General features: G+C 38.1%; 1 protein-coding gene across 8 annotated transcripts in view; it reads left to right on the forward strand.

Annotated features, from left to right (window-relative positions):
• Window positions 1–26622, forward strand: part of NSD1 (nuclear receptor binding SET domain protein 1) — a 150516-nt gene that overhangs the window by 44732 nt on the left and 79162 nt on the right. For all 8 annotated transcript variants that reach the window (XM_032403805.1, XM_032403803.1, XM_032403802.1 and 5 more), the window contains one exon: window positions 20115–20250. In XM_032403805.1, coding sequence (XP_032259696.1) covers window positions 20115–20250 — 136 coding nt within the window. The remainder of the gene's footprint in view (window positions 1–20114; window positions 20251–26622) is intronic.

Here is a 26622-nt window from a genome sequence, read left to right on the forward strand (position 1 = left end):
TCTTCTGTGGTTGGTGTGGTGGAGTAGGGGTCAGAAGATGCTGGCCTCTGATCCCTGCTTTTTGCTAAAGGGCTCTCAACCCTCTGGTAAGGTTACGCTGAGCCTCTGTTTTCTTGTCTGTAATTATGAGATAAAAACTGTGCTGCCTACCTTACCTGGTTATTTTTGAGATTCAGGTGATACAAAACATGATAAAAAGGCTTTGACAACTAGAATACACACGTGCATTTATTAGGTTGTGTGGCAGTGAGTGAGATGGGAGTAATGTATACATTTATAGTCGTATTTTACTTCACCATACCATTGTAGAATTGAACATTTCCTTTGTAATTTTGAATTAAGACTGGGAAGTCAATTCTTGTAGAAGAATTGTTGTTGCTAAAATTAGTGCAATTGTTGTTGCACTAAAAATAGCTATCATATATTATTGATGACCTGTACTGCATTAAGAATTATTTTAGAGTACATTTAACATTTGTTCAGTTGATAAAACCTCCTACAAATAGGAGGCAGCATTATCCCACTTTTACAGTTAAAGAAGCAAGGTCAGAGAGGTAAAATAACTTCCGAAAATCTCATAGTGGTTAGTGGTAGAGCAGAAATTAATTAAGCCCCATGCATTTCTTGCATTACACAGAGCTTCTCTACACAGAACACATAGCATAAAGTATAGAAAAGTTGAATTACTGAGTTGTACACCTGAAACTAATGTACTAATTGTGTGTCAACTATATTAAAAAAAGAAAAAACAAAACCCAACACACAGCCTTTCTGTTAGGCTGGAATGGAGTATGATTTGGTGTGTATAATTTCACATTTGACTATAAGCAAATGTAATGTATGTAAGGATTAAAATTTCAAAGACTTACTGATTTACAAATGCCCAGAGTAGTGTGGCTATTCATCTTCTTACCTTGCTTCTCCTGTAGTCTTGGACAAGTCATTTGTTCCCTCTGCCCCTCACATTCTTTACTTGGGGAGTATTCTGTCCCTCAGGACATTGATTTTAGTAAGTTACAATGTAAATCTTGTTATTAGATTTAAGCTAGCCAAAAAGAAAAAGAAACGATTTGTAAGCATATTTCGGTTTGATAATGTTGTTGTGACTTTGTGTCTGCGTATTCCTATCATGTGTTATAGTTTTCTTAATAAAAATGATCCAAGACAAGTCCTTAATAGCAGGGACAATAGCTGCATCTCTAAAGTGATTAACTTGAAAGATAGCAAATCAGCGCTGCCAAAAGGGCAAGATGCTGTGGGAGTAGGTTATTTGAGGAGGGAAGGGTTTGTTCAACCTGGGTCTTGAGGGAAGCATGGGACATATTTAAACAAGGCACAGTGAAGGTGTAGGGCACCCTGAGGCAGGGGGGAATGCAATATGCGGAAATATGTAGTACAAATTACACTCTGGTTAGATTTTAAGGTGTAGCAGAAAGATTATGTAGGAAATAAGGTAGGGTGAACAGATTGGGGTCAGTTGATGGTGGGTCTTGAATTTTATTTGGGTATGTGGTATGTACTTTAGAGTAATAGGCATCAGAGGTTTTTTAGAAGAATAGTAACAGCATTGGAATTGTGCTAAATTGTGTGTGTTTTTTTAAAGATTTATTTTAGAGAGCGTGCATGTGAGAGTGGGGGGGAGGGGCAGAGGGAAAGCATCTCAAGCAGACTCCCTGCTGATAGATCTCATGACCCTGAGATCATGACCTGAGCCGAAATCAAGAGTTGGATGCTTAACTGACTGAGCCACCCAGGTGCCCCCTAAATTGTTTCTCTTTAAACATTATTTTTAGGCCATTTATTTGGTATTTGAAATCTTTTTTCATAAACATAGTGCTAAATGGAGGTTGAGTACCTATACTTTCATTAATTACCTAACTGAGGAAAAGTAATTGAAATCATGTAACTTTTCAAAGAAGTACAGTGAATAATATTATAGCAACTGCTTTTTGAATTGTTACTATGAGCCAGGCTCTTTACAGCAACTTTAAGAAGTAAGACTCCAGAGAGCATATGCTCTTTAACCATTACACTGTAGTCTCTCTCCAAAAAATGTTGTCATACTAATAATTAAGATAAAAAAGAGAACCTTTGAATGTTGTTACTTAGGATAGAGTCAGACTTGAATAGAGGAAGGATAACAGGCTTCTAATGTCAAGGTTTTGAAATAATGCACTAGTCTCCATTCCCCCCTGTTCATGGGGGATATGTTCCAAGACCCCCAGTGATGCCTAAAACTATGGAACCGAACCCTATATATATTTTTAATTTTAATTTTATTATTTATTTATTTATTTATTTATTTTAAAAGATTATTTGACAGAGAGAGACACAGCGAGAGAGGGAACACAAGCAGGGGGGATGGGAGAGGGAGAAGCAGGCTTCTGGCTGAGCAGGGAGCCCGATGTGGGGCTTGATCCCAGGACCCTGGGATCATGACTTGAGCCAAAGGCGGATGCTTAACGACTGAGCCACCCAGGTGCCCCTTAATTTTAATTTTAATTTTAATTTAAGAACCAAACTGTATATTTAAAATGTTTTTCCCTGTACATACATACTTATAGTGAAGTTTAATTTAGAAATTAGGAACATTAAGATATTAACAACAATAATAAATAGAAACTTTATAACAATATACTATAATAAAAGTTATGTGAATGTGATCTTTCTTAACACCTTAGTGTACCCTATTCATCCTTTTTTATTTTTTGAGTATAGTTGATACACAATGTTACATCAGTTTCGGGTATACAACATAGTGATTCAGCAACTCATACACTATGGTTACTATAAGTATAGCTACTGTTTGTCACCCTGCAACTCGATTACAATACCATTGACTATATTCCCTATGTTAGGCTTTTTATTCCTGTGACTTAATCATTCCATAACTGGAAGCCTGAATCTCCCACTCCCCTTCATCCATTTTGTCCATCCCACCCACTCCCTCCCTTCTGGCACTCATCAGTTGTGTGTATTTATAGGTTGGATTCTACTTTTTTGTTGTTTATATTTTAGATTCCACATATAAGTGAAATCATATGATATTTGTCTTTTCTGACTTACTTCACTTAGCATAATACCTTCTAGGTCCATCCATGTTGTTGCATATGGCAAGATCTCAGCCTTTTTTTTTTTTTTTTTTATGGCTGAGTAATATTCCAGTGTGTGTGTGGGTGGGTGTGTAGATATATATATATATATATATATATATATTCCATTGTGTGTGTGAAGTTCATCAAAGATGAACTTCTTTATCCGTTCATCTGTCAGTGGTGTATTTATCCTTCTTCCTGTGATGATATGAGCTGATAAAATGCCTACATGATGAGATGAAGGAAGTGATTAATAATAGGTATTGTGATGAAACATTAGGCTACTATTGACCTTCTGGCAATAATGTCAGGAGGAGGATTATCTGCTACTGGCCTGAGGTTGACCAAGGGTAACTGAAACTTTGGAAAGCAAAACTGTGGGTAAGGGGAGACTTGTTATCAGCTAACACCTACAGTGCTTATACATTGCCACTATTGGCACTTTACATATTAATGTGTTTACATATTAGCTTATTTAGTATTTTTTTATTTTTGCGAGAGAGCGCACACGTGTGCAACTGCACAAGTCCACGAGTGTACAAGTGGGGGGAGGGGCAGAGGAAGAAGCGGACTCCCTGCTGAGCAGGGAGCCAGATGTGAGATGGAGTCCATCCCGGGATCTTGGAATTATGACCTGAGCCAGAGGCAGACACTTAACCTACCGAGCCATCCAGGCACTCTTATTTAGTGTTTCTTTTTTTTTTTTTTTTTTTTTAAGATTTTATTTATTTATTTGACAGAGAGATATAGCGAGAGAGGGAACACAAGCAGGGGGAGTGGGAGAGGAGAAGCAGGCCTCCCGCTGAGCAGGGAGCCCGATGCGGGGCTGGATCCCAGAACCCTGGGATCATGACCTGAGCAGAGGGCAGATGCTTAACGGCTGAGCCACCCAGGTGCCCCTTATTTAGTCTTTCTAATAGCCCTATGAAAGTAGGTACTATTGTTCCCATTTTACACATGATGCAAGTGAGGCACGGAAACAGGGCACTTTCAGATTCTTTCAAAACAATTCAGGGGATGATAATGCTGATTAAAGATTTATTTATTTATTTTAGAGAGCACACGAGTGGGAGGGACAGAGGGAGAGAGAATCTCAACTAGGCTCTGCGCTGAGCGCGGTGCCCAACTCAGGGCTCGATCTCAGGACCCTGAGATCATGACCTGAGCTAAAACCAAGAATCGACACTTAACTGACTGCACCACCCAGGTGCTCCTGAAAATGTGTATCTTTATAAAATTTGTATTCTTTGTATACATGCCTTTTTATAACCTTTTTTACCCACTGTACATGTATGTATAAAATTTCTGTATAGCATTCCAATATATTGATGTTCTGTAATTTGAGCCACGTCCCTGTCTGACATTTAGATTATTTCCATTTCTTGGCTGTTTAAAAAGTAATGAGACTAAGGTACGTTTTTTTTTTTTTTTTAAGATTTTATTTATTTTTTGACAGAAAGAGGGACAGTGAGAGGGGGAACACAAGCAGGGGGAGTGGGAGAGGGAGAGGCAGGCTTCCCGCCGAGCAGGGAGCCTGATGTGGGGCTCGATCCCAGGGCCCTGGCATCATGACCTGAGCTGAAGGCAGACGTTTAACGACTGAGCCACCCAGGTGCCCCGAGACTAAGGTACATTTAAAAGTATTGCTTTTTTAGGGATGTCTGGGTGACTCAGTTGGTTAAGTGTTCGACTCTTGATCTCAGCTCAGGTCTCAATCTCAAGGTTGTAAGTCCAAGCCCTATGTTGGGCTCCATGCTAGGCATGGAGCCTACTTAAAAAAAAAAAAAAGGCGGGGGGGCACCCGGGTGGCTCAGTTGGTTAAGCGACTGCCTTCGGCTCAGGTCATGATCCTGGAGTCCCAGGATCGAGTCCCGCATCGGGCTCCCTGCTCAGCAGGGAGTCTGCTTCTCCCTCTGACCCTCCCCCCTCTCATGCTCTCTCTCTATCTCATTCTCTCTCAAATAAATAAAATCTTTAAAAAAAATAAAAAAATAAAGTATTACTCTAAACTATGCCATGTTCTCTCATTGTGTCTGAAATTTTATTTTATTTTATTTTTTAAAGATTTTATTTATTTGACAGAGAGAGACAGTGAGAGAGGGAACACAAGCAGGGGGAGTGGGAGAGGGAGAAGCAGGCTTCCTGCGGAGCAGGGAGCCCGATGCGGAGCTTGATCCCAGGACTCTGGGATCATGACCTGAGCCAAAGGCAGACGCTTAATGACTGAGCCACCCAGGCGCCCTTGTCTGAGATTTTAGTCAGTGCCCTCCTTGGCTGAAGAAATGGCTATTAGCAAACTAGAAAATATTTTAACAGCTGCAGAAGAACAGCTTCAGTGGCTTTGCTTGTGTGATAGACTTTAAGATTTTCTTTCTTTCTTTCTTTCTTTCTTTCTTTTTTTAAGATTTTATTTATTTATTTTTGTAAGCGAGAGCGTGCATGAGAGTGAGCATGAGCAGAGGGGAGGGCAGAGGGAGAAGCTGACTCTCCACTGATCTCCACTGAGCAGGGAGCCGATGTGGGGCTTGATCCCAGGACGCTGGGATCATGACCTGAGCTGAAGGCCAACGCTTAACTGACTGAGCCACCCAGGCAACCCAGACTAAGTTTTTCTTGATTGAGGAATATTTGGACTTCCCAAATGTTGGAAGAATATGAGTTATATTTAAATATTGTGGAAAATTCATTTATATAGGATCCTTTCTAAGAAAATTCTGGTTTATCTTCTGGGAATTAGGCTGGTGCAATGTAAAAGTCATTTTTACGGAATCAGTTTGAATCCTCTCCTGCATTGCTATTTTTGGTACTAGTTTTGTGAACAGAAGCAAATGACTTAATTTCTACATCAGTTTTTTTTCCTCCATACTATGGAGAAAAAAAACTCTTCTAGCCTATCCTTAGAAGCTGCTGTGAGTTTATGAGATTATTAAGTATTAAGTGTTCAGCACAGTGTTTGATTTTTATTGTGCACAATGTAGCTAGCTAAATTACTATACTTAGTACAGTTATTTTATTTAGCAATTCCTCAGTGTGTGATGTGGTTGAAATGCACTTTTACTTCTTTTCAATTCTGACTTGAGGGAAATATTCTTGTGAGATTGGGCTGAAGGGTTTTTTGTTTTTTTGGTCTGTCTTTGAAAGAGGGCTGGGGAACTTAAAATGATTTTGAGTACTTACATATGATTATGAATGTTTAGATTGGAAATAGCTCGGGATGTTTCTAACTTAAAGTAATAAAATAGTAGAAATGGGCTTCCATTTTCACTTGTGCGTAGAAAGGTTGATGTTGGAGCTGAGAGAGGCTTTAGAGAAGAAGGTTTATCTGTGATCCTTCCCAGAATCTCTAGGATTACTCGATAGCTTTACAGAAAACCAAACTTGTTAGTGTATCCAGTGTCTAAATAGACTTACTGCAGTTCATGCCCCCATGCTGAATAAATGTTGGGGAAAGATAATTTCATTGTACTGGAATATTTGTTTTGAATAGCCAGAGTACCCTCTTTCCAAAATCTAGATATTTGGGAGACTAATTGGTAATCTGAAGGTTGCTTAGAGAACTATAGTTTCAAAATTTAATAGTCTGTGACTAAATTCTAATGTGCTGTTGCTGTCCCAAATTTAGTGGTATTACCCATTTCCAAACCAGGGAGTTCTGGGGTAGAGACTGATTGTTGGTCATCTTTGAAGTAAAGACTTGGAATATATATAAATATGTCATTTATCTTTTTTTTTTTTTGGTATCATTTATCTTTTTAAGACAAATGAGGGTTTTGTGGATTAAGGACCCATTAAATTTTGACAGGTGCCTAAGTGGACAAAATAAGGCATCTAATTTTGCTGCTAAGGAAATGGCCCATTGCAGCCTATTTCGGTTCAATTAAAATGTTTTTATTGAACATGTATTTTGTCCCAGGTCATGGAGATACATGAGTGGATGACACCTTGTCTTCCTCAAGTTTAGAGACTGGTGGAATAGATAAATTATAAACTCAATATAATGATAAGCTAAGAGATAGGCATAGGCTATAGTAGAGAGGCACTTGGCTCAGCCAAGAGATAGGAGGTGATGGAGGTAAGCTGTCCTGAGGAGACCTAGGAGAAAGGAATTCCAGGTAGAAAGGAGATGGAAGGATAAAGAGCATGATCTCAGAGGGGAACTGTGGACAGCTTGGTGTAAGTTTTGAGGTATGGAAATGGTGAAATAGGAGATTGGAAACAAATATTATCTAGATACTAGCCTTATTTTACAGGAAGGAGTCAGCTTTTCTTACCTTTACTGTCGTTATTTCTTGGAGTTTGTTTTGAGAAATTTGTTACTACTAATAAATAAATTTATAAATAAAATAATAAAAATAATTTGTTACAAATAATAAATAGATTTGTTACTAATAATCTCCCTTCCCCAAGACGCCTCCACCTCTCACCCCAATCCCACCTTAGCAGCTGTATTATTTTACTTTGTTCATTTGTCTCTTCCAGAGAGACTGAGCTCCCAGAGGCCTTGTTTGTTCCATCTTTACATTCAGTTATATGTCAGTCAGAATATATATTTTTTTCTCTAGTAACGACCAATAGAAATAATCCCTGAGAAACGCCTCTGTGTCTCAGTTGGTTAAGTGTCTGCCTTCGGCTCAGGTCATGATCCCAGGGTCCTGGGATCAAGTCCTGAGTCTGGCTCCTTGTTCAGTGGGGAGCCTGCTTCTTCCTCTGTTTGCTGCTCCCCCTGCTTGTGCTCTCTCTCTCTGAAAAATAAATAAAATCTTAAAAAAAAAAAAAATCCCTGAACGTAGTCTTGCACTCAGAATATTTATAAAATGCTTAAATATAAAGAAAAATACTTTCCTTGAAAATAAGTGTTTACTGTAGAAAAATAATAAAGATAAGTGAGTCTTCCATAATTTTCATCCTCTAGAAATAATCACTGTTTTACCACTTTCCAAACTTAGTATAATATTTGAATGAGTGAGTGATCCAACATGAATTACTTAAACTAAATTGAATCAACTCAGCAAACATTATCTGGGCATCTATTATGTAACATGCTAGGGAGACAGAGAGTAATCTCTGCTATCAAGTAACCTAAGTTTTTGTAGTATTATTAAACAATATATCCTAAAATGAGGAGTAGTGGGAGAAATTAAATGACTTGTTTGGCCAGTTTTACTTGTTATATCTTTTTAACTGAATTGTGTAAAACAATTATATGATTAAAGAAAGTTTAAAAGGAAAAAAAAAAACCAGAGTTCTGTATCTAACAATGAAAATTTGTATTTATTATACAAATTTTGTTTCCACGGTGGTAGTAACATCTTTGGTTTTTTTTTAAGATTTTATTTATTAGAGAGAGCACAAGCAGAGGGAGGGAGAGGGAGAAGCAGACTCCCCTGCTGAGTGGGGATCTCCGTGCGGGGGCCCATCCCAGGACCCCAGGATCATGACCTGAGCCGAAGGCAGATGCTCAACCGACTGAGCCACTCAGGCACCCCTATTTTTATTTTATTTTTTTAAGATTTTATTTATTTGAGTGAGAGAGTGCGAGCAAGCCAGAGTGCTTGCAGCGGGGAGGAGCATGGGGAGATGGAGAGAGAGAATCCCAAGCTGACTCCATGCCCAGCACAGAGCTCGACAGGGCTTGATCCGTCCACCCTGAGATCATGGCCTGAACTGAAACCAAGAGTTGGTCGCTTAACTGTTTAGTAGACCAGCAAATTGTTCTAAATTTGCTTAGCCATCTTGTAGTTATCTTCGTTTTTGTTATTATAGTTAACAGTGAAGTGAAAATGTGTTTATAGCCCTTAGTCTTTTACCTTCTTTTTGGATTATTTCTTAGGATGTAGTCCCAGGAATGTGAGTATTGCTTCAAAGGGTATTACGATGTTGCTCTCCAGGAGACCATACTAAAATTAAGTAATAGTGGTAAGTGGGACGCCTGGGTGGCTCAGTCATTTAAGCATTCGACTCTTGGTTTCGACTCAGGCCGTGATATCAAGCCCCACATCAGGCTCTGCATTCAGTGCCAGGCGTGACTGAGATTCTTTCCCTCCCCGCCCCGCCTTTGTGTGCTCACAACCTTGCACTTACTCTCTCTAAAATAAATAAATAAAATATTTTGAAAAAAAGATAATAGTGATAAGTTATTTCTAAGAGCTTGGCTGTTTCATTTTTTTTTTTTTTCCTTCTTCTTTTCTTCCCCTCGAGAGAGAATATGAATAGAATTGGGGAGTCTGTTGGTCAAGCAATTCCATTAGAGAGTAAAAAGAATCCTTACCTATTTCTGTGCCTCAGACGTTAGGCTCAGATACCTTTCTCTGTCTGTGCTCACTTTGTTGATGATCTTTTATCTGGACCCACGTTTACATCCCTAGCTTGGATCTTTTCTTGGGACTCCTGAATCATATATACAGTGGCTTTTTTTTTTTTTTTTTTAAGATTTATTTATTTTTTAGAGAAAGAGCGTGAGAATACATGAGTGTGGAGAGTGGCAGAGGGAGAGAATCTTCAAGCAGACTCCCTGTTGAGCGAGGAGCCTGATGCGGGGCTCATTCTCAGGACCCATGAGATCATGATCTGAGCTGAAATCGAGAGTCAGATGCTTGACCGACTGAGCCGCCCAGGTGCCCCTACAGTGGCTTCTTGGGGCATTTTCCACTAGGTTGTGAAATGGAGTTTTGCACTTGTTCAAAACCAAATTTCAGCTGTTTCTTCCCCAAACCTGCTTCTCCTGTAGTTTTCTCCATTTTAGTAAGCGGCAACTCCATCTTTCCTGTATTTAAGACCTAAGCTCTCAGACTGATCCTTGTTCTCTCTTTCTGTAACATCCATGTCCAGTCCATTGGCTTTGTCTACTTCTTGCCCCCTTCACCATCCTAGATTGGTTCACATAACTGTTTTATCTCATCTGAATTATTATTGCAATAACCGAAGAAGGTCACTCTGATTCTATCCTGACCCCCTAAGGCTGTTTTCAGTTTGGCCCTCAGAGTGATCCTATTAAAACATCAATTCTTTAAAGACTTGTCTCACTCATAGTAAAAGGGCATAATAAGACCTGTGTCATCCTCTCTCTGAATCATTTCTCTGACCTCATTTCTTCCTCTTCTCTCTCTTGCTTACTGTGTTCCAGCCACATGGTTTTTCTTGCTATTCTTTGAAAAATGCCAGCATATGTTCCCTCCTCTTGATCGTTAATGGGGTATTTTATCATTTAGTTCAAAATATTTTCTGATTTTCATTATGATTTGTTCTTTGACCTAAATGATTATTTAAAAGTATACTTGTTAATTTCCAAACAAATATTTTCAGTATATTTTTGTAATTGTTAACTTAAGTACATTATGGACAGGAAATATGTTCCATATAATTCCAGTCCTTTCAGAATGGTTGAGATACATTTCATTTGCTCAGGACATGGTGAATATTTATAAACGGTCCCAATGCTTGAAAAAAGGTATATTTCACAATTAGAGTGAAGTAGTTTACATATATCCATTAAGTCAGTTTTGTTATTCATATATTGAAATTTTTTCTAAACCCTCTGACTTTTTCTTTATGTAAAATACTGAGAGAGCTTTATTTGCACTATGACTGTAATGTTATTTTTTCTTGTAGTTCTGCCAGTTTTTGCTTTCTGTATTTTGAGGCTCTGTTATTAGAGGCATAAAATTTTATTTTATTTTATTTTATTTTTAAATTTTTAAAAGATTTTATTAATTTATTTGACAGAGAGAGACAAAGCGAGAGAAGGAACACAAGTAGAGGGAGTGGGAAAGGGAGAAGCAGGCTTCCTGCCAAGCAGGGAGCCCGATAGAGGGCTTGATCCCAGGACCCTGGGATCATGACCCGAGCTGAAGGCAGACGCTTAATGAATGAGCCACCCAGGTGCCCCTAGAGGCATAAAATTTTAAATATTATCTTTTTGGTCAAATGAACAGCAACATTTATTCCACTTTAATTAGCCATATATTTGTGTTTAAATTTGCTGTGTTATTTGCTCTTTGTCTGGTTTATTTTTCTTTTTTCCCCTTTGCTGCCTTTTTTTGGTTTTAAATTATTTTTTTTATTGCTCCTTTTATGCTCCTTCCACCCTAATTCAAGTTTGGAAATTACATATTTGGTTTCTCTTCATCTATAGGTTACCCTAGATATTACAAGCCTCCCTAACTCATCAGTACTTAAAATTCCCATTACCTTCCTCCCTGACAATACAAAGAATTTAAAACGCTTTATTTCTTAAAAATAAATAAATAAATAAATAAATAAATAAATAAATAAATAAAATGCTTTATTTCTTCCTAATTGTATATAAACCCTAAGAACACTTAAACACTTTAACCCTACTCCACTTATAGAGGAGTTCCAGTTATGGAATGAATAAATCATGGGAATAAAAGGCACAGCATAGATACAGTCAGTGCTACTGTAATAGCTCTTCATGGTGACATATGGTAGCCACACTTGCAGTGAGCATAGCCTAGCAAATAGACTGGTCCAATCACTGTGTTGAAACTAATGTAATATTGTGTGTCAGCCATATTCAAAAAACGCAAAAGAACACTTTAGGGGCGCCTGGGTGGCTCAGTCGTTAAGCGTCTGCCTTCGGCTCAGGTCATGATCCCAGGGTCCTGGGATCGAGCCCCACATGGGGCTCCCTGCTCAGCTGGAAGCCTGCTTCTCCCTCTCCCACTCCCCCTGCTTGTGTTCCCTCTCTCACTGTCTCTTTAAAAAAGAAAAAGAAATACTGTATATTTTGCGGTTGTTTAGTAGAATGTTTTTCAGATGCCTGTTATGTCTAGTTGGTTTGTAGAGCCGTTTAAGGCTTTTGTGTCTTTATGGATTGTCTAGTTCTCTCCATTACGGCAAGTGGGTTTTGAAATCTCTGTTATTGTTTCTCTTTTTTACATTTATTTCTGTCAGTTATTGCTTCATGAATTTGGGAGTCTGGTTTCATGCATGGTGTTTGTAATTGTTATACCTTCCTCTTAGATTGACGTTTTTATCATTATAAAATTTCGATCTTTTGTCTCTAGTAACATTTTTCCTTTAAGTATATTTTATGTGTTGTTAATGTAGAGGAGAAGCCACCCCACTCTGTTACTGTTTGCATATTACTTCTTTTCCAATATTTTGCTTTCAACTTTTTTTTTTTAATTTTATTATTTATTTATTTGAGAGAAAGAGAGTGAGAGTGCTAGCACCTGCATGAACAGGGGGAGAGGTGGAGGGAGAGGGGGAGAGAATCTCAAGCAGACTCCCCACTGAGCAGGGAGCCGGACTCGGGGCTTGGTCTCAGGACCCTGAGATCATGACCCGAGTCGAAATTCCGAATCAGATGCTCAACTGACTGAGCCACCCAGGGGCCCCCTCTTTCAGCTCCTTTCCTGACTTTGATACAAAGTGTCTTCTTGTAGACATCATATAGTTGAATCATATTTTTTTATCCATTCTGCCAATTTCTGTCTTTGAATTGTAGTTTTAAATACGTATACATTTTATCTAAGTAGTGATAAGGTAGGATTGCTGTCTGCCATTTTACTATTTTTTATGTTTCTATTCCTCTGATCCCATTACTACCTTCTTTTATATTAAATAGATATTTCCTAGTGTAATATTTTAATTTCCTTGTTATCTGTATGATAGCATCCCTCCCCAACCCCAAATACACACAGAGTATTTTCTTAATGGTTGCTCTGGTTAAATAGTCAAGATTGCAACTAAAATCTTAATTTATTACGATGTGGTTTGTATTAATATCAAGTTAATTTTAATAGTAGTAATAAAACTTTGCTCCTTTATTGGTCTTTCTCATCTCTTGTCATTTTATTGTCATACAGACAGATTTTTATATATAATGTGTGCCCATCCACACACTTATAATTCTTGTTTTACACAGTTGTCTTTTAAGTCGGATGTGAGAAAAGTGTTGTAAACAAAAATACATTTTACTGTATTTTGTATTTACCTCTTTTGTTACCTTTACCATGTTCTTTATTCATGTAGATTTGAGCTATGTCCATTGTCCTTTAGCTAAAGCCGAAGAACTCTCTATAATATTTCTTGTAGGGCAGATTGGCAAAGGACTGCCCTTGAAATTAATTTGAAATACATGCTTAAATTTTTTTTTTTTAATAATAAAGCGTAGCATATTAATCAGTTTGACTAATAGGATCAAGATAGACAATAGTTATTGAACATATACTCTTTGCCAGGTACTGGGCTAAGTGTTAGGCATGGAGGTAGTATGGGAAGTCTCTTTTTTCTGTTTTGGTGATTATAGTCTCTGAGGTCCTACTGTGGGCTTGGTGCTGTGTAGACTTTTAGAGAGGCTTTGAAATTATCAAATGATAATGAAATCATTAGTGCTTTTGTAAAATGCTTTTGTAAACAGGAACGTAAGATTATCTGTATTTTTATTTTTTTTCACTCAATATATTATTATTTTTTTATTTTTTAAAGATTTTATGTATTTGAGAGAGAGAGAGAGAGAGCATGAGCAGGGGGGAGGGGCAGAGGGAGAAGCAGACTCCCCATGGAGCAAGGAGCCCGATGCAGGGCTCTATCCCAGGACCCTGAGATCATGATCCGAGCCAAAGGCAGATAGATGCTTAACTGACTGAGCCACCTAGGCGCTCCCGCTCAATATATTATTAAAGGAACATCAATATGAGTTTTCTGTAATCTCTTACCTTTGGTGTCCTATTTGTAAAATAGTGGAAATACCTGTTTTGTTTTGTTTTGTTTTGTTTTTAATTTATTTATTTGACAGAGAGCACAAGTAGGCAGAGCGGCAGGCAGAGGGAAAGGGAGAAGCAGGCTCTCTGCTGAGCAGGGAGCCCGATGCGGGGCTCGATCCCAGGACCCTGGGATCATGACCTGAGCCAAAGGCAGCCGCCCAACCGACTGAGCCACCCAGGCGCCCCTGGAAATACCTGTTTTTATCGTCAAAATAAGGGAGTCACTTTTGACTGGGTAGAAAAAGGTGAAATTCCAAAGTAAAATTCAGATAGCTCTGTACATTTTAGTTCTTAGTATAACCTTTAAAACTTGGTATGTTAAATCAAGTTATTAAAAATATGCTTGAGGAACCTGGGTGGCTCAGTTGGTTAAGCATCCAACTCTTGATTTCGGCTCAGATCATAATCTCAGAGTCTTGATATGGAGCCCTGAGTTGGGCTAAGCACTGGGCATGGAGCCTGCTTAAGATTCTCTCTCTCCCTCTCCATCTGCTACCCCCACTTACCCCCCTCTTGCACACATTGTATGCTTTCCTCTCTCTCTCTCTCGGAGAAAAAGAACGAAAACAAGAACTGAGTCCTAGAGTTGGCAGTAAGTTCTGTGATAACATCCCTAGGTCTTTACCTCAAGTTCTGTATCACTGTATATTCTTTAAAAAGTTGTTTTAGGGGCGCCTGGGTGCCTCAGTCAGTTAAGTGGCTGCTTTTGGCTCGGGTCGTGATCTCAGGGTCCTGGGATTGAGCCCCGTGTCGGACTCCCTGCTCGGGGGGCGGGGCGGGGGGAGCCTGCTTCTCCCTCTCCCTCTGCCTGCCTCTCTGCCTACTTGTGCTCTCTCTCTGTGAAAAAAATAAATAAAATCTTAAAAAAAAAAAAAACTTATAAAAAGTTGTTTTAGAAGATAGTTTGTCGTACCTTTAGACATCCATGTATTGTACACTTAAAGTTTGTTAAGAGGGTAGATCTGTTATATATTCTTACCAGAATAAAATTAAAAAGAAAAAAAAACGATACTGTTCTATGAGTTAGCTGACTTTAAATACTCAACTCTTAAATTTTGGATATGCATGTAAAGATATTGGTGTCCAAGGATATCTGTGGTAACGTTCAGTTAACATTAAAATAGCAATTTAAGTTTTATCCCATACAGCCCAGGAACATACCTGGACCACCTGAGCTTATTTTATCTTAGAAATGCAGTCTGGTTTATACCTTTGATTAAAATTTCATTAGTGGAAGTCCTTAAAGATATTATATTACCTAAGGTGTCTTCTAACCATAACTTTTGGCTAAAGAGCCACTTCTTGATTGTTATTGAAGTAGAAGTATCAGTCCTTTAAAAATAGTAGTGACAAGCTTATACAGGAAAGTTTACTGTTGAAATGATAAGTTACTATCAATAAAAGAATGGAAATGGAGATTTTGAACCTAATTGGTTTTTAGATTTGCTTTAAACACTTTGAAAACAAATCCTGGCTATATTTATTCAGTTAAAATTGAAGGAAAAAATGTTATATTAAAAAAAACATGGTCTTTAAAATTAATCAGGTTTATAAGATTTTATTTATTTATTTTACAGAGAAAGAGAGAGACAGTGAGAGAGGGAATACAGGCTGGGGGAGTGGGAGAAGCAGGCTTCCCGCTGAGCAGGGAGCCCAACGTGGGGCTTGATCCCAGGATCCTGGGACCATGATCCGAGCGGAAGGCAGACGCTAAACGACTGAGCACCCAGGTGCCTCAGAATTAATCAGGCTTAAATCTTAGTCTTTCTTACTGTGATTTAACCTTTTTGATCCTCAGTTTATCTGCAAATTGGAGATAATGCCATTTCATAATGTGAAGATTAAGCAAGATAATCTATGTATATTGGTTTTCTAAGGCTGCCATAATAAAGTGCCCAAAGTGGGTAGCTTAAACAACAGAGATTTAATAGTATCACGGTTTTGCGGACTAGAAATGCAATGTCAAGTTGTTTTTTTCTGAGGGCTTGTGAGAATATGTTCCATACCTCTCCTAATGTATAGTTGCCTCAGGAGTTCCTTGGTTTTTAGGTGTTTTCCTTGTGTCTTCATCATCTTCCTTGTATGCATGTCTGTCTCTCTGCTTCCAGATTTTTCCTTTTTATAAGGACACATTTATTTTGGATTAGGAACCCACCCTAATTGATTTCATCTTGATTATTTCAAAGACCCTATTTCCAAATGAGGTCTCATTTACAGATATTGTGGGGCATACTTTTGGGTGAGCACAGTTCAGCTCAATAGTTACATAAAAAGGCTTAGCACCAGTATATTTCTTCCAGCTGGACATATAGAGATATTAGGAAGAACCATTCTGAAATATGCGTATCCTGCCAATCTAAGCTCAGATGGCATTTCTTCACTTGAGTCTTCCCTGATACTCTTCAAGTGTCTTGGGATCAGGAATTCATCATTGTGTCTCTTATTGAGCTTTCTATTGTGGTTGTTTAGTGAGTTTGTATGTAGCTGAATTATGGGTTTAACAATTTGGTGTATTTGGGTGTCTTTCTTTCCAAGGTGAAGTTTTTAAGCTCTTCTGAAGAGAAGAGTCATATTTAAAAAGAATTTATTTTCCTTATTCTTATTTTCTTTACTTCGTAATTGAAGGCCTCTCTTTGGTCTGGAATTCTTGCCTGTGTCTAATTTTTTATGTGTTAAAGTCAGTTGGATTTGGTTATTGTTGTCCATTAATAATAGTATTAACAGTATGTATTTGTATAGACATTATTTTCCAATGGGTTTGCATATAGTGTAGTATTTGGTCAACATGGTAAATCAGTCAAGACAACGTGGAGAGGGTACCTGCCTGGCTCAGTCCGTAGAGCACGGGACTCTTGATCTTGGGGTTGTGAGTTTGAGCCCCATGTTGGGTGTAGAGATGACATTTAAAAATCTTAAAAAAAAAACATGGAGATAATAAATGTTTCAGGTTTGTGAAAATCTTTATCCATGATACCATTAATTTAATGAAGCTATTTTTTATTCATGTTTCTCATTGACTGTTATATATATTTTTTTTTTGTTTGTTTTTTGTTTTGTTTTTTATTTATTTATTTATTTATTTATTTTTTTTTTAAAGATTTATTTATTTGAGAGAGAGAGAATGAGAGACAGCACGAGCGGGAAGAGGGTCAGAGGGAGAAGCAGACCCCCCGCCGAGCAGGGAGCCCGATGTGGGACTCGATCCCGGGACTCCAGGATCATGACCTGAGCTGAAGGCAGTCGCTTAACCAACTGAGCCACCCAGGCGCCCTGTTTTTTGTTTTGTTTTTTAGAGATTTTATTTGTCAGAGAAAGCACGAGAGCACAAGGGGGAGCAGCAGGCAGAGGGAGAAGCAGGCTACCCACTGAGCAAGGAGCCTGATGCAGGAGTTGATCCCAGGACCCCGGGATCATGACCTGAGCTGAAGGCATATGCTTAACTGACTGAGCCACCCAGGCGTTCATATATATATATATATTTTTTTTTTTAAGATTTTTTTTTATTTATTTGTTGGAGTAATATGAGGGGAAGACTGAACCAGTATCATGTCATAGATTGATTATGGCTTAATTTGTCATAAAGAATTTAGCAATCATGGGTTTTTGTTTTTTTTTTTTAAAGATTTCATTCATTTATTTGACAGAGAGACACAGCGAGAGATTTCATTCATTTATTTGACAGAGAGACACAAGCAAGGGGAGTGGGAGAGGGAGAAGCAGGCTCCCCGCTGAGCAGGGAGCCCAATGCGGGGCTCGATCCCAGGACCCTGGGATCATGACCTGAGCTGAAGGCAGACGCTCAACGACTGAGCCACCCAGGTGCCCCCAATCATGGGATTTTATTGTTACTGGATTAGGCAGTGGTTGAGAGTTTGCCCAGATTCGAATTATGGCTCTGCCAACTTATTAAATACTGTATGACCTTAGACACACAGTAAAATAAGTAATAATACAGTATCTACCTTAAGAGGATTAAAAAAGGAACAGCATCTAGCACATAGCAAACATCAAGTAAATATTAGTTAATATGTTTAGAATAATTTAGGACTTGAATAAATAAGCCAATACCAATGATTGCCAAATAAATTAAATGATCATAAATTGTATCAGAAATTTATGGGAACCTACTCAAATTGTAGTTTTCAGTACAGGCAAATAAAAAATTTGTTTTCAGGCGTCTGGGTGGCCCAGTTGGTTAAGTGTCTGCCTTTGGCTCATGATCCCAGAGTCCTGGGATCGAGTCCCACATCGGGCTCCTTGCTCAGTGGGGAGTCTGCTTCTCCTTCTGCCTGCAGCTCCCCTTGCTTGTGCTCTCTCTCTCTGACAAATAAATAAAAATCTTTAAAAAAAAATTGTTTTCCTGTCCTGTCTTTGTATCTTGGTTTTTTTATTTATTTTTATTTTTTTTATTTTTATTTTTTTAAAAGATTTTATTTATTTATTTGACAGAGAGAGACACAGCGAGAGAGGGAACACAAGCAGGGGAAGTGGGAGAAGGAGAAGCAGGCTTCCCGCGGAGCAGAGAGCCCAATGTGGGGCTCGATCCCAGGACGCTGGGATCATGACCTGAGCCGAAGGCAGACGCTTAACGACTGAGCCACCCAGGCGCCCCTGTATCTTGGTTTTTTTAAAGTTTCAAAGCCAACTAACTAGTTTTGAAGTCCTATTTTTTTGCTGATGACTTACAAACTGGTAACAGGCAAAAATAGTCTTTTTTTTTCCTTTAAAAGAATAAAATGTAGGGTGCCTGGGTGGCTCAGACAGTTAAGTGTCTGCCTTCAGCCCAGGTCATGATCCCGGGGTCCTGGGATCGAGTCCCACATCGGGCTCCTGCTTGGCGGGGAGCCTGCTTCTCCCTCTGCCTGCTGCTCCCTCTGCTTGTACTCTCTCTCTCTCTAATAAAAAATAAAAAATCTTCAAAAAAAAAAAAAGAATAAAATGTAGTTTCTGTCTCATTTCCTAGTAACTCTATATTTGTAGAACTAATCACAATATTTTCAATGTGATTCATAGGCATTCTATAAAATTGAATTTCTGTCTGAAAACAGAGTCTTAAAGTTGAATGGGTAACTTAGAAATCATTGAGTTGAGCCCAATCCTTTGATATCCCTGCAGTGGGGCAATATTCATCATTCATTTGAATGATTTCAGTCAGTTCATCTAGCATATACTTTATTGAATGCTTAATCCGTTTTAGGTATTAACAAGGGAAGATTGAGTCTGAAGGAGGATCACCAAGCCTTTTTCAATACATAGCGCTTAGAGAAAACCATAGTTATTTGTATGTCTCCTTCAAGTAAATAAGTAAATGGAAGAGGTTGATCTTTGTCCAAGTACCCTGGGTGCTTCTTTTGGCTACTACCCAGGAACATCTCAGTACACTTGCAACTCCTTTGTGTGGTGTATACCATGTGGGAAGCTCAGTCCTACTAAATACAGAGCTGTGTTCATTTTAAGGCAGGAGGTCTGCTTATGGTGTGTTAAAGGCATGGCCATGGATTTAGAGTGGAGATGGAGGATGTTGTATTGCAGATCAATTAGGGATATTGGTTTTGGGGAAAAGATGCAGCCGAAGTCTCTGCATTAGACAATTCCAAGGAGCTTGATTCGTATTGAATTTACTCTGCATGAATGGTGTTCCTTGGAGTTGTGCAGTATACTGTTCTGTAGGTCCTGGAAAAAGTCCAAGTCAGTTGCATTGACATTACTAGGGTCTAGCCTGTAGCTTTCAGGATTATTTCATTAGAGCTATTATTGTTAATTAATAGGAATGTCTATGTTTATTTGAGAAGGATGTAGAATATCACCTGTAGAAGGCTCCACAGTCTCCCTGCACCCAACCCCCATTTTATTGAGATATAATTGACACATTGTATTGGGAACATAGATTCTTGACTTTGTTCATAAATTCTTTTTTTAATCCACCCCCTCCCCCCACTGCCATGTTGTGTTGTAATCCAAGGACTAGGGCAAAAATATCTTTTCCTAGGGAAGATTGTTTCCTTTTTCAGTTTTTAGCTTTTTTATTAATGAAAATATTTTCTCCATGAACATAGGTAGATTGCTTATATAAAACAAATACAAATTTAGAGCTACTACTTTATAAAGGGCTATGTTATAAACATTAAGACAAAATGATTTAATTGTACTTGCTTTGTAATTGTTAAGTGGAATGTTTTTATCTAGATTTCTGTAGAATTCTGCTTTCTCAGAAGGCTAATAAGAAAACGGTACACTGTTTCAAAAGGTTTTGATTCTTATTGATGCTCCATGTTTTGTCTGTCTAAAGTGTCAACCCAAGAAAAAGTCTACGCCACTGAAGTATGAAGTTGGAGATCTCATCTGGGCAAAATTCAAGAGACGCCCATGGTGGCCCTGCAGGATTTGTTCTGATCCGTTGATTAACACACATTCAAAAATGAAAGGTAATACTAGTAGTTGATTATACATGGTAAATAACTTGTAGTTGCCTTTAGTGTAACCTAATTTTTGTTGCCTTAAGTAGTAATACATTTTTACCTTTGAGCATTTGGTGAATAAATTATTAATGTATTTTACCATTTTGAATTTTTTTAAAAGTTTTATTTTATGATTTATGATTTTATTTTATGATTCTCAGTTATTCTATTTATAGATGCCAGGAAAATGTTAGATTTATTACCTAAAGTTTACATTCTCTAGAATCACTTTTCAGTATATTTAGGTTTTCCTACTTCAGTCTTCAGGTTTGTATCATTGCTGTTAAGTTTTAAAGCTGAAATAATTATAAAGAATCCTTTGAATTTTGAACTGTAAAATCTTGATTTAGTGCATTCCCTTTAATAACTGTAGTTTGTTTCTTACTTGGTTCTATTTGAATCTCAGGTATCCTTAAAATGCTGTAAGCTAGGGACTAAAACTTGATCTTGAGCTGCCTTTTTTCGTTAAGATGTTTTGTGATTTAATATGTGTATTTTAGTTTTTGACTCGGTCATATATTCATAATATTCCAAAAATCAACTCCCTCCTTTTCTCTGATATGCCCCATTCTTTACCCTTCTTTTCAAAGAGTAAACAGTTGTTTTTAATGTTTGTTTCTAAAGTATTTTTATGTAAATTCAAGTATATATTCTCATCTTTTTAACACAAAAGTAGCGTATTTTTTGTATGTTCTACATTTGCTTTTTTCACTTAGAGGTTTTTCCATGTTAGTGTTTTAAAGACTTTCTCTCTTTTTTATTACAGCGGCATAGTTTTCCACTTTTTGATTATGTTATATTTTATATAAACATTTTCCTGTTGATGGGTGTTTAGGTTGTTTTTGATTTTGTGTTGTGAAGTCTCTATATACATATTTACATACATATGTATATAACATAAATGTATTTCTGTGTACACAACAGTGGTGTAAAGAATAACTTTCACATATACGTGTATCAAAAGTGGGATTGCTAGATTTGATTTCATATTTCAAATATTGAATATTGAGGTACCTGTCTGGTCTGTTTCTCATGAGTCAAGAATGTGATCACACCAAAGAGCAAGTGCCATTGCTGACTGGAAAATACCATGTTTTGTTTTCAGGCTATAAAAAGGTTAAAACTCTTAAATTCAAGTGAGCTTCCCAGAAAGGGTGAATTTATATAGCTTCCTACTGAAGAAATGACAAAACATGGTAAAATGGATCTATTTAACCTTACAGCTAGTTATTTCATAATACTTTTTCCATTTTCTTTTTAGCATTTTTCACTTTTGTTTTCATTTTCCTAGTTTATGGCAAGCTATAGTCAGCCAAGTTCTGGAAAGCCTAATTAATACCTCTTAGTAGTTAACTCTCCATTTTTCTTTGAATGTGCTCCTTTTCCTCCTTATCTCCTTCATAGCACATAACCTGGTGGAATTACTGATCTTGCAATTACTGGTCTTGCCATTGACATGTGCCAATAGTAGGAAATTTCAGATAGACTGCTGTCAAAGTAATCCTGCTCCCCATCACGCTGAAACTATGACCAGTATTAATGTTTGACTCTTTCTGTGGCATTGTAATTTTCCCCTCCAGCTTTTTATTTTGAAAGTTTCAAACCTATAGACAAATTGAAGAGTAACACAATGAATGTATCTGAATACATTTTTATTCTCTTCGTACACTTGTTTGATAGTTTGGCTGGTATAAAACACTAGCCTGGAAGTCATTTTTGCTCAGTTTTAAAGGCATTGCTCCATCTTCTACTTCCAGAGTTGCTGTTAAATCAAATTATTTTGATTCTGGTAGTTTTTCTGTGACTTTTGTCCCTCTGATAGCTTGCAGACTCTTCTGTTTGTTCCCGTAGTTCACAAGGCTGTACCTTGCTGTGAGTCATCCATTGTGGTAGGTACTTGGTGGACCCTTTTGATATACAAATTTAGTTTCTTTCTAGGACATTTTCTTGAATTATTTCATTGATTATTTTCTTCCCTTTGTTTATTCTCTCCTGTAACTCTTACTCAGATATTGACTTTCCTGCACTGGACATCATAATTTTTTCTTTTTTGGGGGGGGGTGGGTACAGTTTTGTTTTGCTACTTGATAGTGAGTTCCTCAACTTCTGTCTTCAAACCCTTTTTTGAGTTTTACATTTCTGCTCTTATGTTCTTAATTTTTAAGGATTCCTTCTTTGTTCCTTTCATCTTATTTCATGAGTGCAATATCTTTTTCATTTCTGAAGCTATTTATGATAGTTTCTGTGAAATTTTCTTCTCTGTACATATTATGTTTCAAGTTCTTTTTTTTTTTTTTTCCTTTACTCTTTGTACCTTTCTTTTCTATTTTTTATGTTTGAGGCTTTCCTCAGATCTCTGTTCTGGATTAAAGAGCATATGGATACTTCTGAATGTGTGGAGCTTTTCAGCCTTTTAATTTTCTTGTAGGGTGATTCCCTTCCCCCTCCCAATCCCTTGTCAGTAGTATCTTCTCCATTTCTTTCTTGGCTTGGTGAGATTCCTCAGAGAAGAGTCTAGTCTTCTACCCAAAAAATAAGAATCTGGCTTCTCATATTCTGGGTGCTCAGTCAGGGAACTCAACTAGGTGGTTGTAGCATTCAGTTCATTCACCCATTTTTTGGTATTGCTATACTCCTGGGCTATGTTTGGTGTTGCTTAGTCTAGAGTCTTTCTGTTTTACTCCCAACTTGTGGAAAAACCTCTAGTCTTCTACTGGGGGGAGGGGAGAGGCAATGACAATGTGGTTTGGAATGGAGAAGGCTGCTTAACAGCTTTCAAGCAGTTCTCTGTGTCTTTTTTTTTTTTTTTTTAAAGATTTTATTTATTTATTTGACAGAGACACAGCGAGAGAGGGAACACAAGCAGGGAGAGTGGGAGAGGGAGAAGCAGGCTTCCCGCTGAGCAGGGAGCCCGATGCGGGGCTCGATCCCAGGACCCTGGGATCATGACCTGAGCCGAAGGCAGACGCTTAACGACTGAGCCACCCAGGCGCCCCCAGTTCTCTGTGTCTTATCCTCTCAAACTCCAGACTTGTACCAGGTGTTGCCAGTTCCTGGGCCTTTTGATGGTATGTGGTATAGATACAGTTGGTTCTTGGTTTTACTCACTGAAGACTTAAAATTTGGCATTCTTAAATCTATTAAGATAGTTACCATTATACTAATCCATTTGCTTCTCAGCTTCCAGAACTGTACATACCTGCACAGCTATGTAATTTACACTCAGTTATCCTTGTTCTCCCTGTCATTAATGGGCTTATTACTTGAAAATCTTTTTATTGTAGCTTTAGTGGAGATTAGGAGGGAAAGGAATTTAGAAATGTTTATTCAGTTCTTCATCTTGACCTGGAAATACTCTGGTTTTTTTTAAAGATTTTTATTTATTTATTTGACAGAGAGAGACACAGCGAGAGAGGGGAACACAAACGGGGAGTGGGAGAGGGAGAAGCAGGCTTCCCATGAGGCAGGGAGCCCGATGCGGGGCTCGATCCCAGGAGCCTGGGATCATGACCTGAGCCGAAGGCAGACGCTTAACGACTGAGCCACCCAGGCGCCCCTGACCTGGAAATACTCTTAACTTCATCTTGAACAGACTTTCAGCCAGTCTTGTTTTCAGATCTTTCTATACTATACTTTCTATACTTCTACTTCTAGGATACCCTCTGCAAAGCAATTGGATAATCAGGTTGCTTCTTAGCTTTTCTCAGAGCTGGCCTGTTATTCATTTTTCTTTTAACTCTCATCGCTATCTGACTTTCAACTTTGCCAGATTTTTATTGTTGTTTCTTTTCCAGTGCTTTGTCCTTTGTGTTTATTCTTTTTAAAATGTTTTTTTTTTTTTAATTTATTTATTCATGAGAGTCAGAGAAGAGAGAGAGCCAGAGGCAGAAGGAGAAGCAGGCTCCCCACCTAGCAGGGAGCCCGATGCGGGACTCAATCCCAGGACCCTGAGATCATGACCTGAGCCGAAGGCAGACGCTTAACCATCTGAGCCACCCAGGCACCCCATTTTGTGTTTATTCTTTTTAAAAACTGCTTTTTCTGTTTTTTGGGGGGGGTTAGAAGGGAGCAAAACTAAACTTGAGTATTAGTCTCATTCTTTATCTTTAAAGATTTCTACTTTAACATTATTTAATAATAGTTTTTAAAAAGATTATTTACTAGAGCAAAGAATTACTGTGGCTCTTTGAAGAGAACTAATATTTGAATAAACCTATTGTTCAAAAAGCTCTACCTATGACTATCTGTGGCAGCTCTCATCTTCCCTTCATAACCATGATTGCAGGAACCATCGACTTTCTCCACTCTGGATGTGCTACTCATTTCTGAAAGCACTGAAATCACCCATTCGCTCCTAACCTTGCTCTATGCAGGGCCATTAGTTACCTGGTAATACAGTAGATAATAGTTTTTAATTTTATGGGCATTTGGTGCAGGGAAACACTCCTTTCCTCCTAATATTTATCTCTCATCCTTGACTTTTGTGTTCTCTTGTTACAATAATCACTATTTTCATCTAATTTTTTAAAAATTCCTTTTATTATCCTTTGCTGGATCCTGTTCTACATTGCCGTTGAATGTGAGTGATTCTTTTTTTTTTTTTTTTTTAACTTTTCTCTCGCTTTCTTTCTTTAGTAACTCTGCACCCAACGTGGGGCTCAAACTCACGACCCCTAGATCAGTAGTTGCATGCTCTTTCGACTGAGCCAGTCAGGAGCCCCTCTTTTCTATTCTTTTTTGAATAGCAGTCTTATTAACTATGAGTTTTAACTGTTATTGTTAAACTTAATTTATATACACAGTACTAGTGTTTCCCCAGGCTTCAAATCTGCTAGCCTAGCTATGTACTTGAAGCTTTCACTGGGATGTCCTTTAGGCACCTTAGCTTAGCTTATTTAAAACTGACATAATTATTTTCCTCCTCAGGCCAGTACTTTCTTCATTTCCTGCCTTAGTGAATAGATCCCTGCCACCTAGTAATGTACCCCAAATACCTAGAAGTCACCCTTTTCTTCCTTCTTTGTGCCCTTATACCATCAGATCCTGTATTTTCTATAGAACTTTTTTGAGATATAATTTACAGAGCATAAAATTCACCCCTTTAAAGTGTACAATTCAATGAGTGGTTTTTCGTATATTCAGAGTTGAGTAACTACCACCAATAGTCAATTTTAGAACATATTCATCATCCCCAAAAGAAACCTCATATCCTTTATCTACCCTCTCCCCAATCTTCTCACCCCTTATACCTCTTTGCCCTAAGTAACAAGTAATATCTTTTCTATCTCTATAGATTTGCATATTCTGGACATTTCATATAAATGGAATTATGTACTATGTGGTCCTTTACGACTACTTTCACTTAGCATAATGCTTTCAAAATCTATTCATGTATCAGTATTTCATTTTGTTTCATGGTAAATGTATTCCATTATATGGATAGACCACATTTTATTTTTGAATTCATCAGTCAATGGACATTTGGACTGTTGCTACCTTATGGCTATTCAGAATAGTGCTACTGTGAATATTTGTGTATAAGTTTTAGTGTGGACATAATGTTTTCAGATCTTTTGAGTATATACCCAGGAGTAGAATTGCTGGCTCACATGTTAACTCTCTCTAGCTTTTTGAGGTGCTTTGAAAAGCTGCTACACCAGTTCAGATTTCCACCAGCGTGAGGCTTCTAATTTCTCTATGTCCTCACTAATACTTGTTAATCTGACCTTTTTTCTATTGTGCTAAAATATACGTAACAAATTTACCATTTTATTTTTTAAAAGATTTTATTATTTATTTGAGAGAGGAGGTGGTGGGGAGGGGAGGAGCAGAGGGAGAGGGACAAGCAGACTCGGTGCTGAGCGCGGAGCCTGACCTGGGGCTCAGTCCCACAACCCCGAGATCATGACCTGAGCCGATACCAGGAGCTGGATGCTTAACCAACTGAGCCACCCAGGCACCCCACAAATTTACCATTTTAACCATATAAAAAAGAAAAGATTTATTTATTGGGGGGGGCGGAAGGAGAGGGAGAGAGTCTCAAGCGCACTCTGCACTGAGTGTAGAGCCCGACATGGGCTCTATCTCAAGACCCTGAGATCATGACCTGAGCCGAAGCCGAGAGTTGGACCCTCAACCAGCTGTGCCACCCAGGCACCCCATTTTAACCATTTTCAAGTGTACAGTTTAGTGGCATTAAATACATACACATTGTTGTGCAATTATTACCACTACACATATCCAGAACCTTCTCGTATTTTTACACTGAAAATCCGTACCCATTTGATAAGAACTTTTAGCCCCTGATCAATACTATTCCACTTCTTTCTCTAAGAATTT

Source organism: Phoca vitulina, unplaced genomic scaffold, assembly GCF_004348235.1.
Source record: "Phoca vitulina isolate PV1807 unplaced genomic scaffold, GSC_HSeal_1.0 scaffold6, whole genome shotgun sequence".
NCBI classification, from domain to species: domain Eukaryota; kingdom Metazoa; phylum Chordata; class Mammalia; order Carnivora; family Phocidae; genus Phoca; species Phoca vitulina.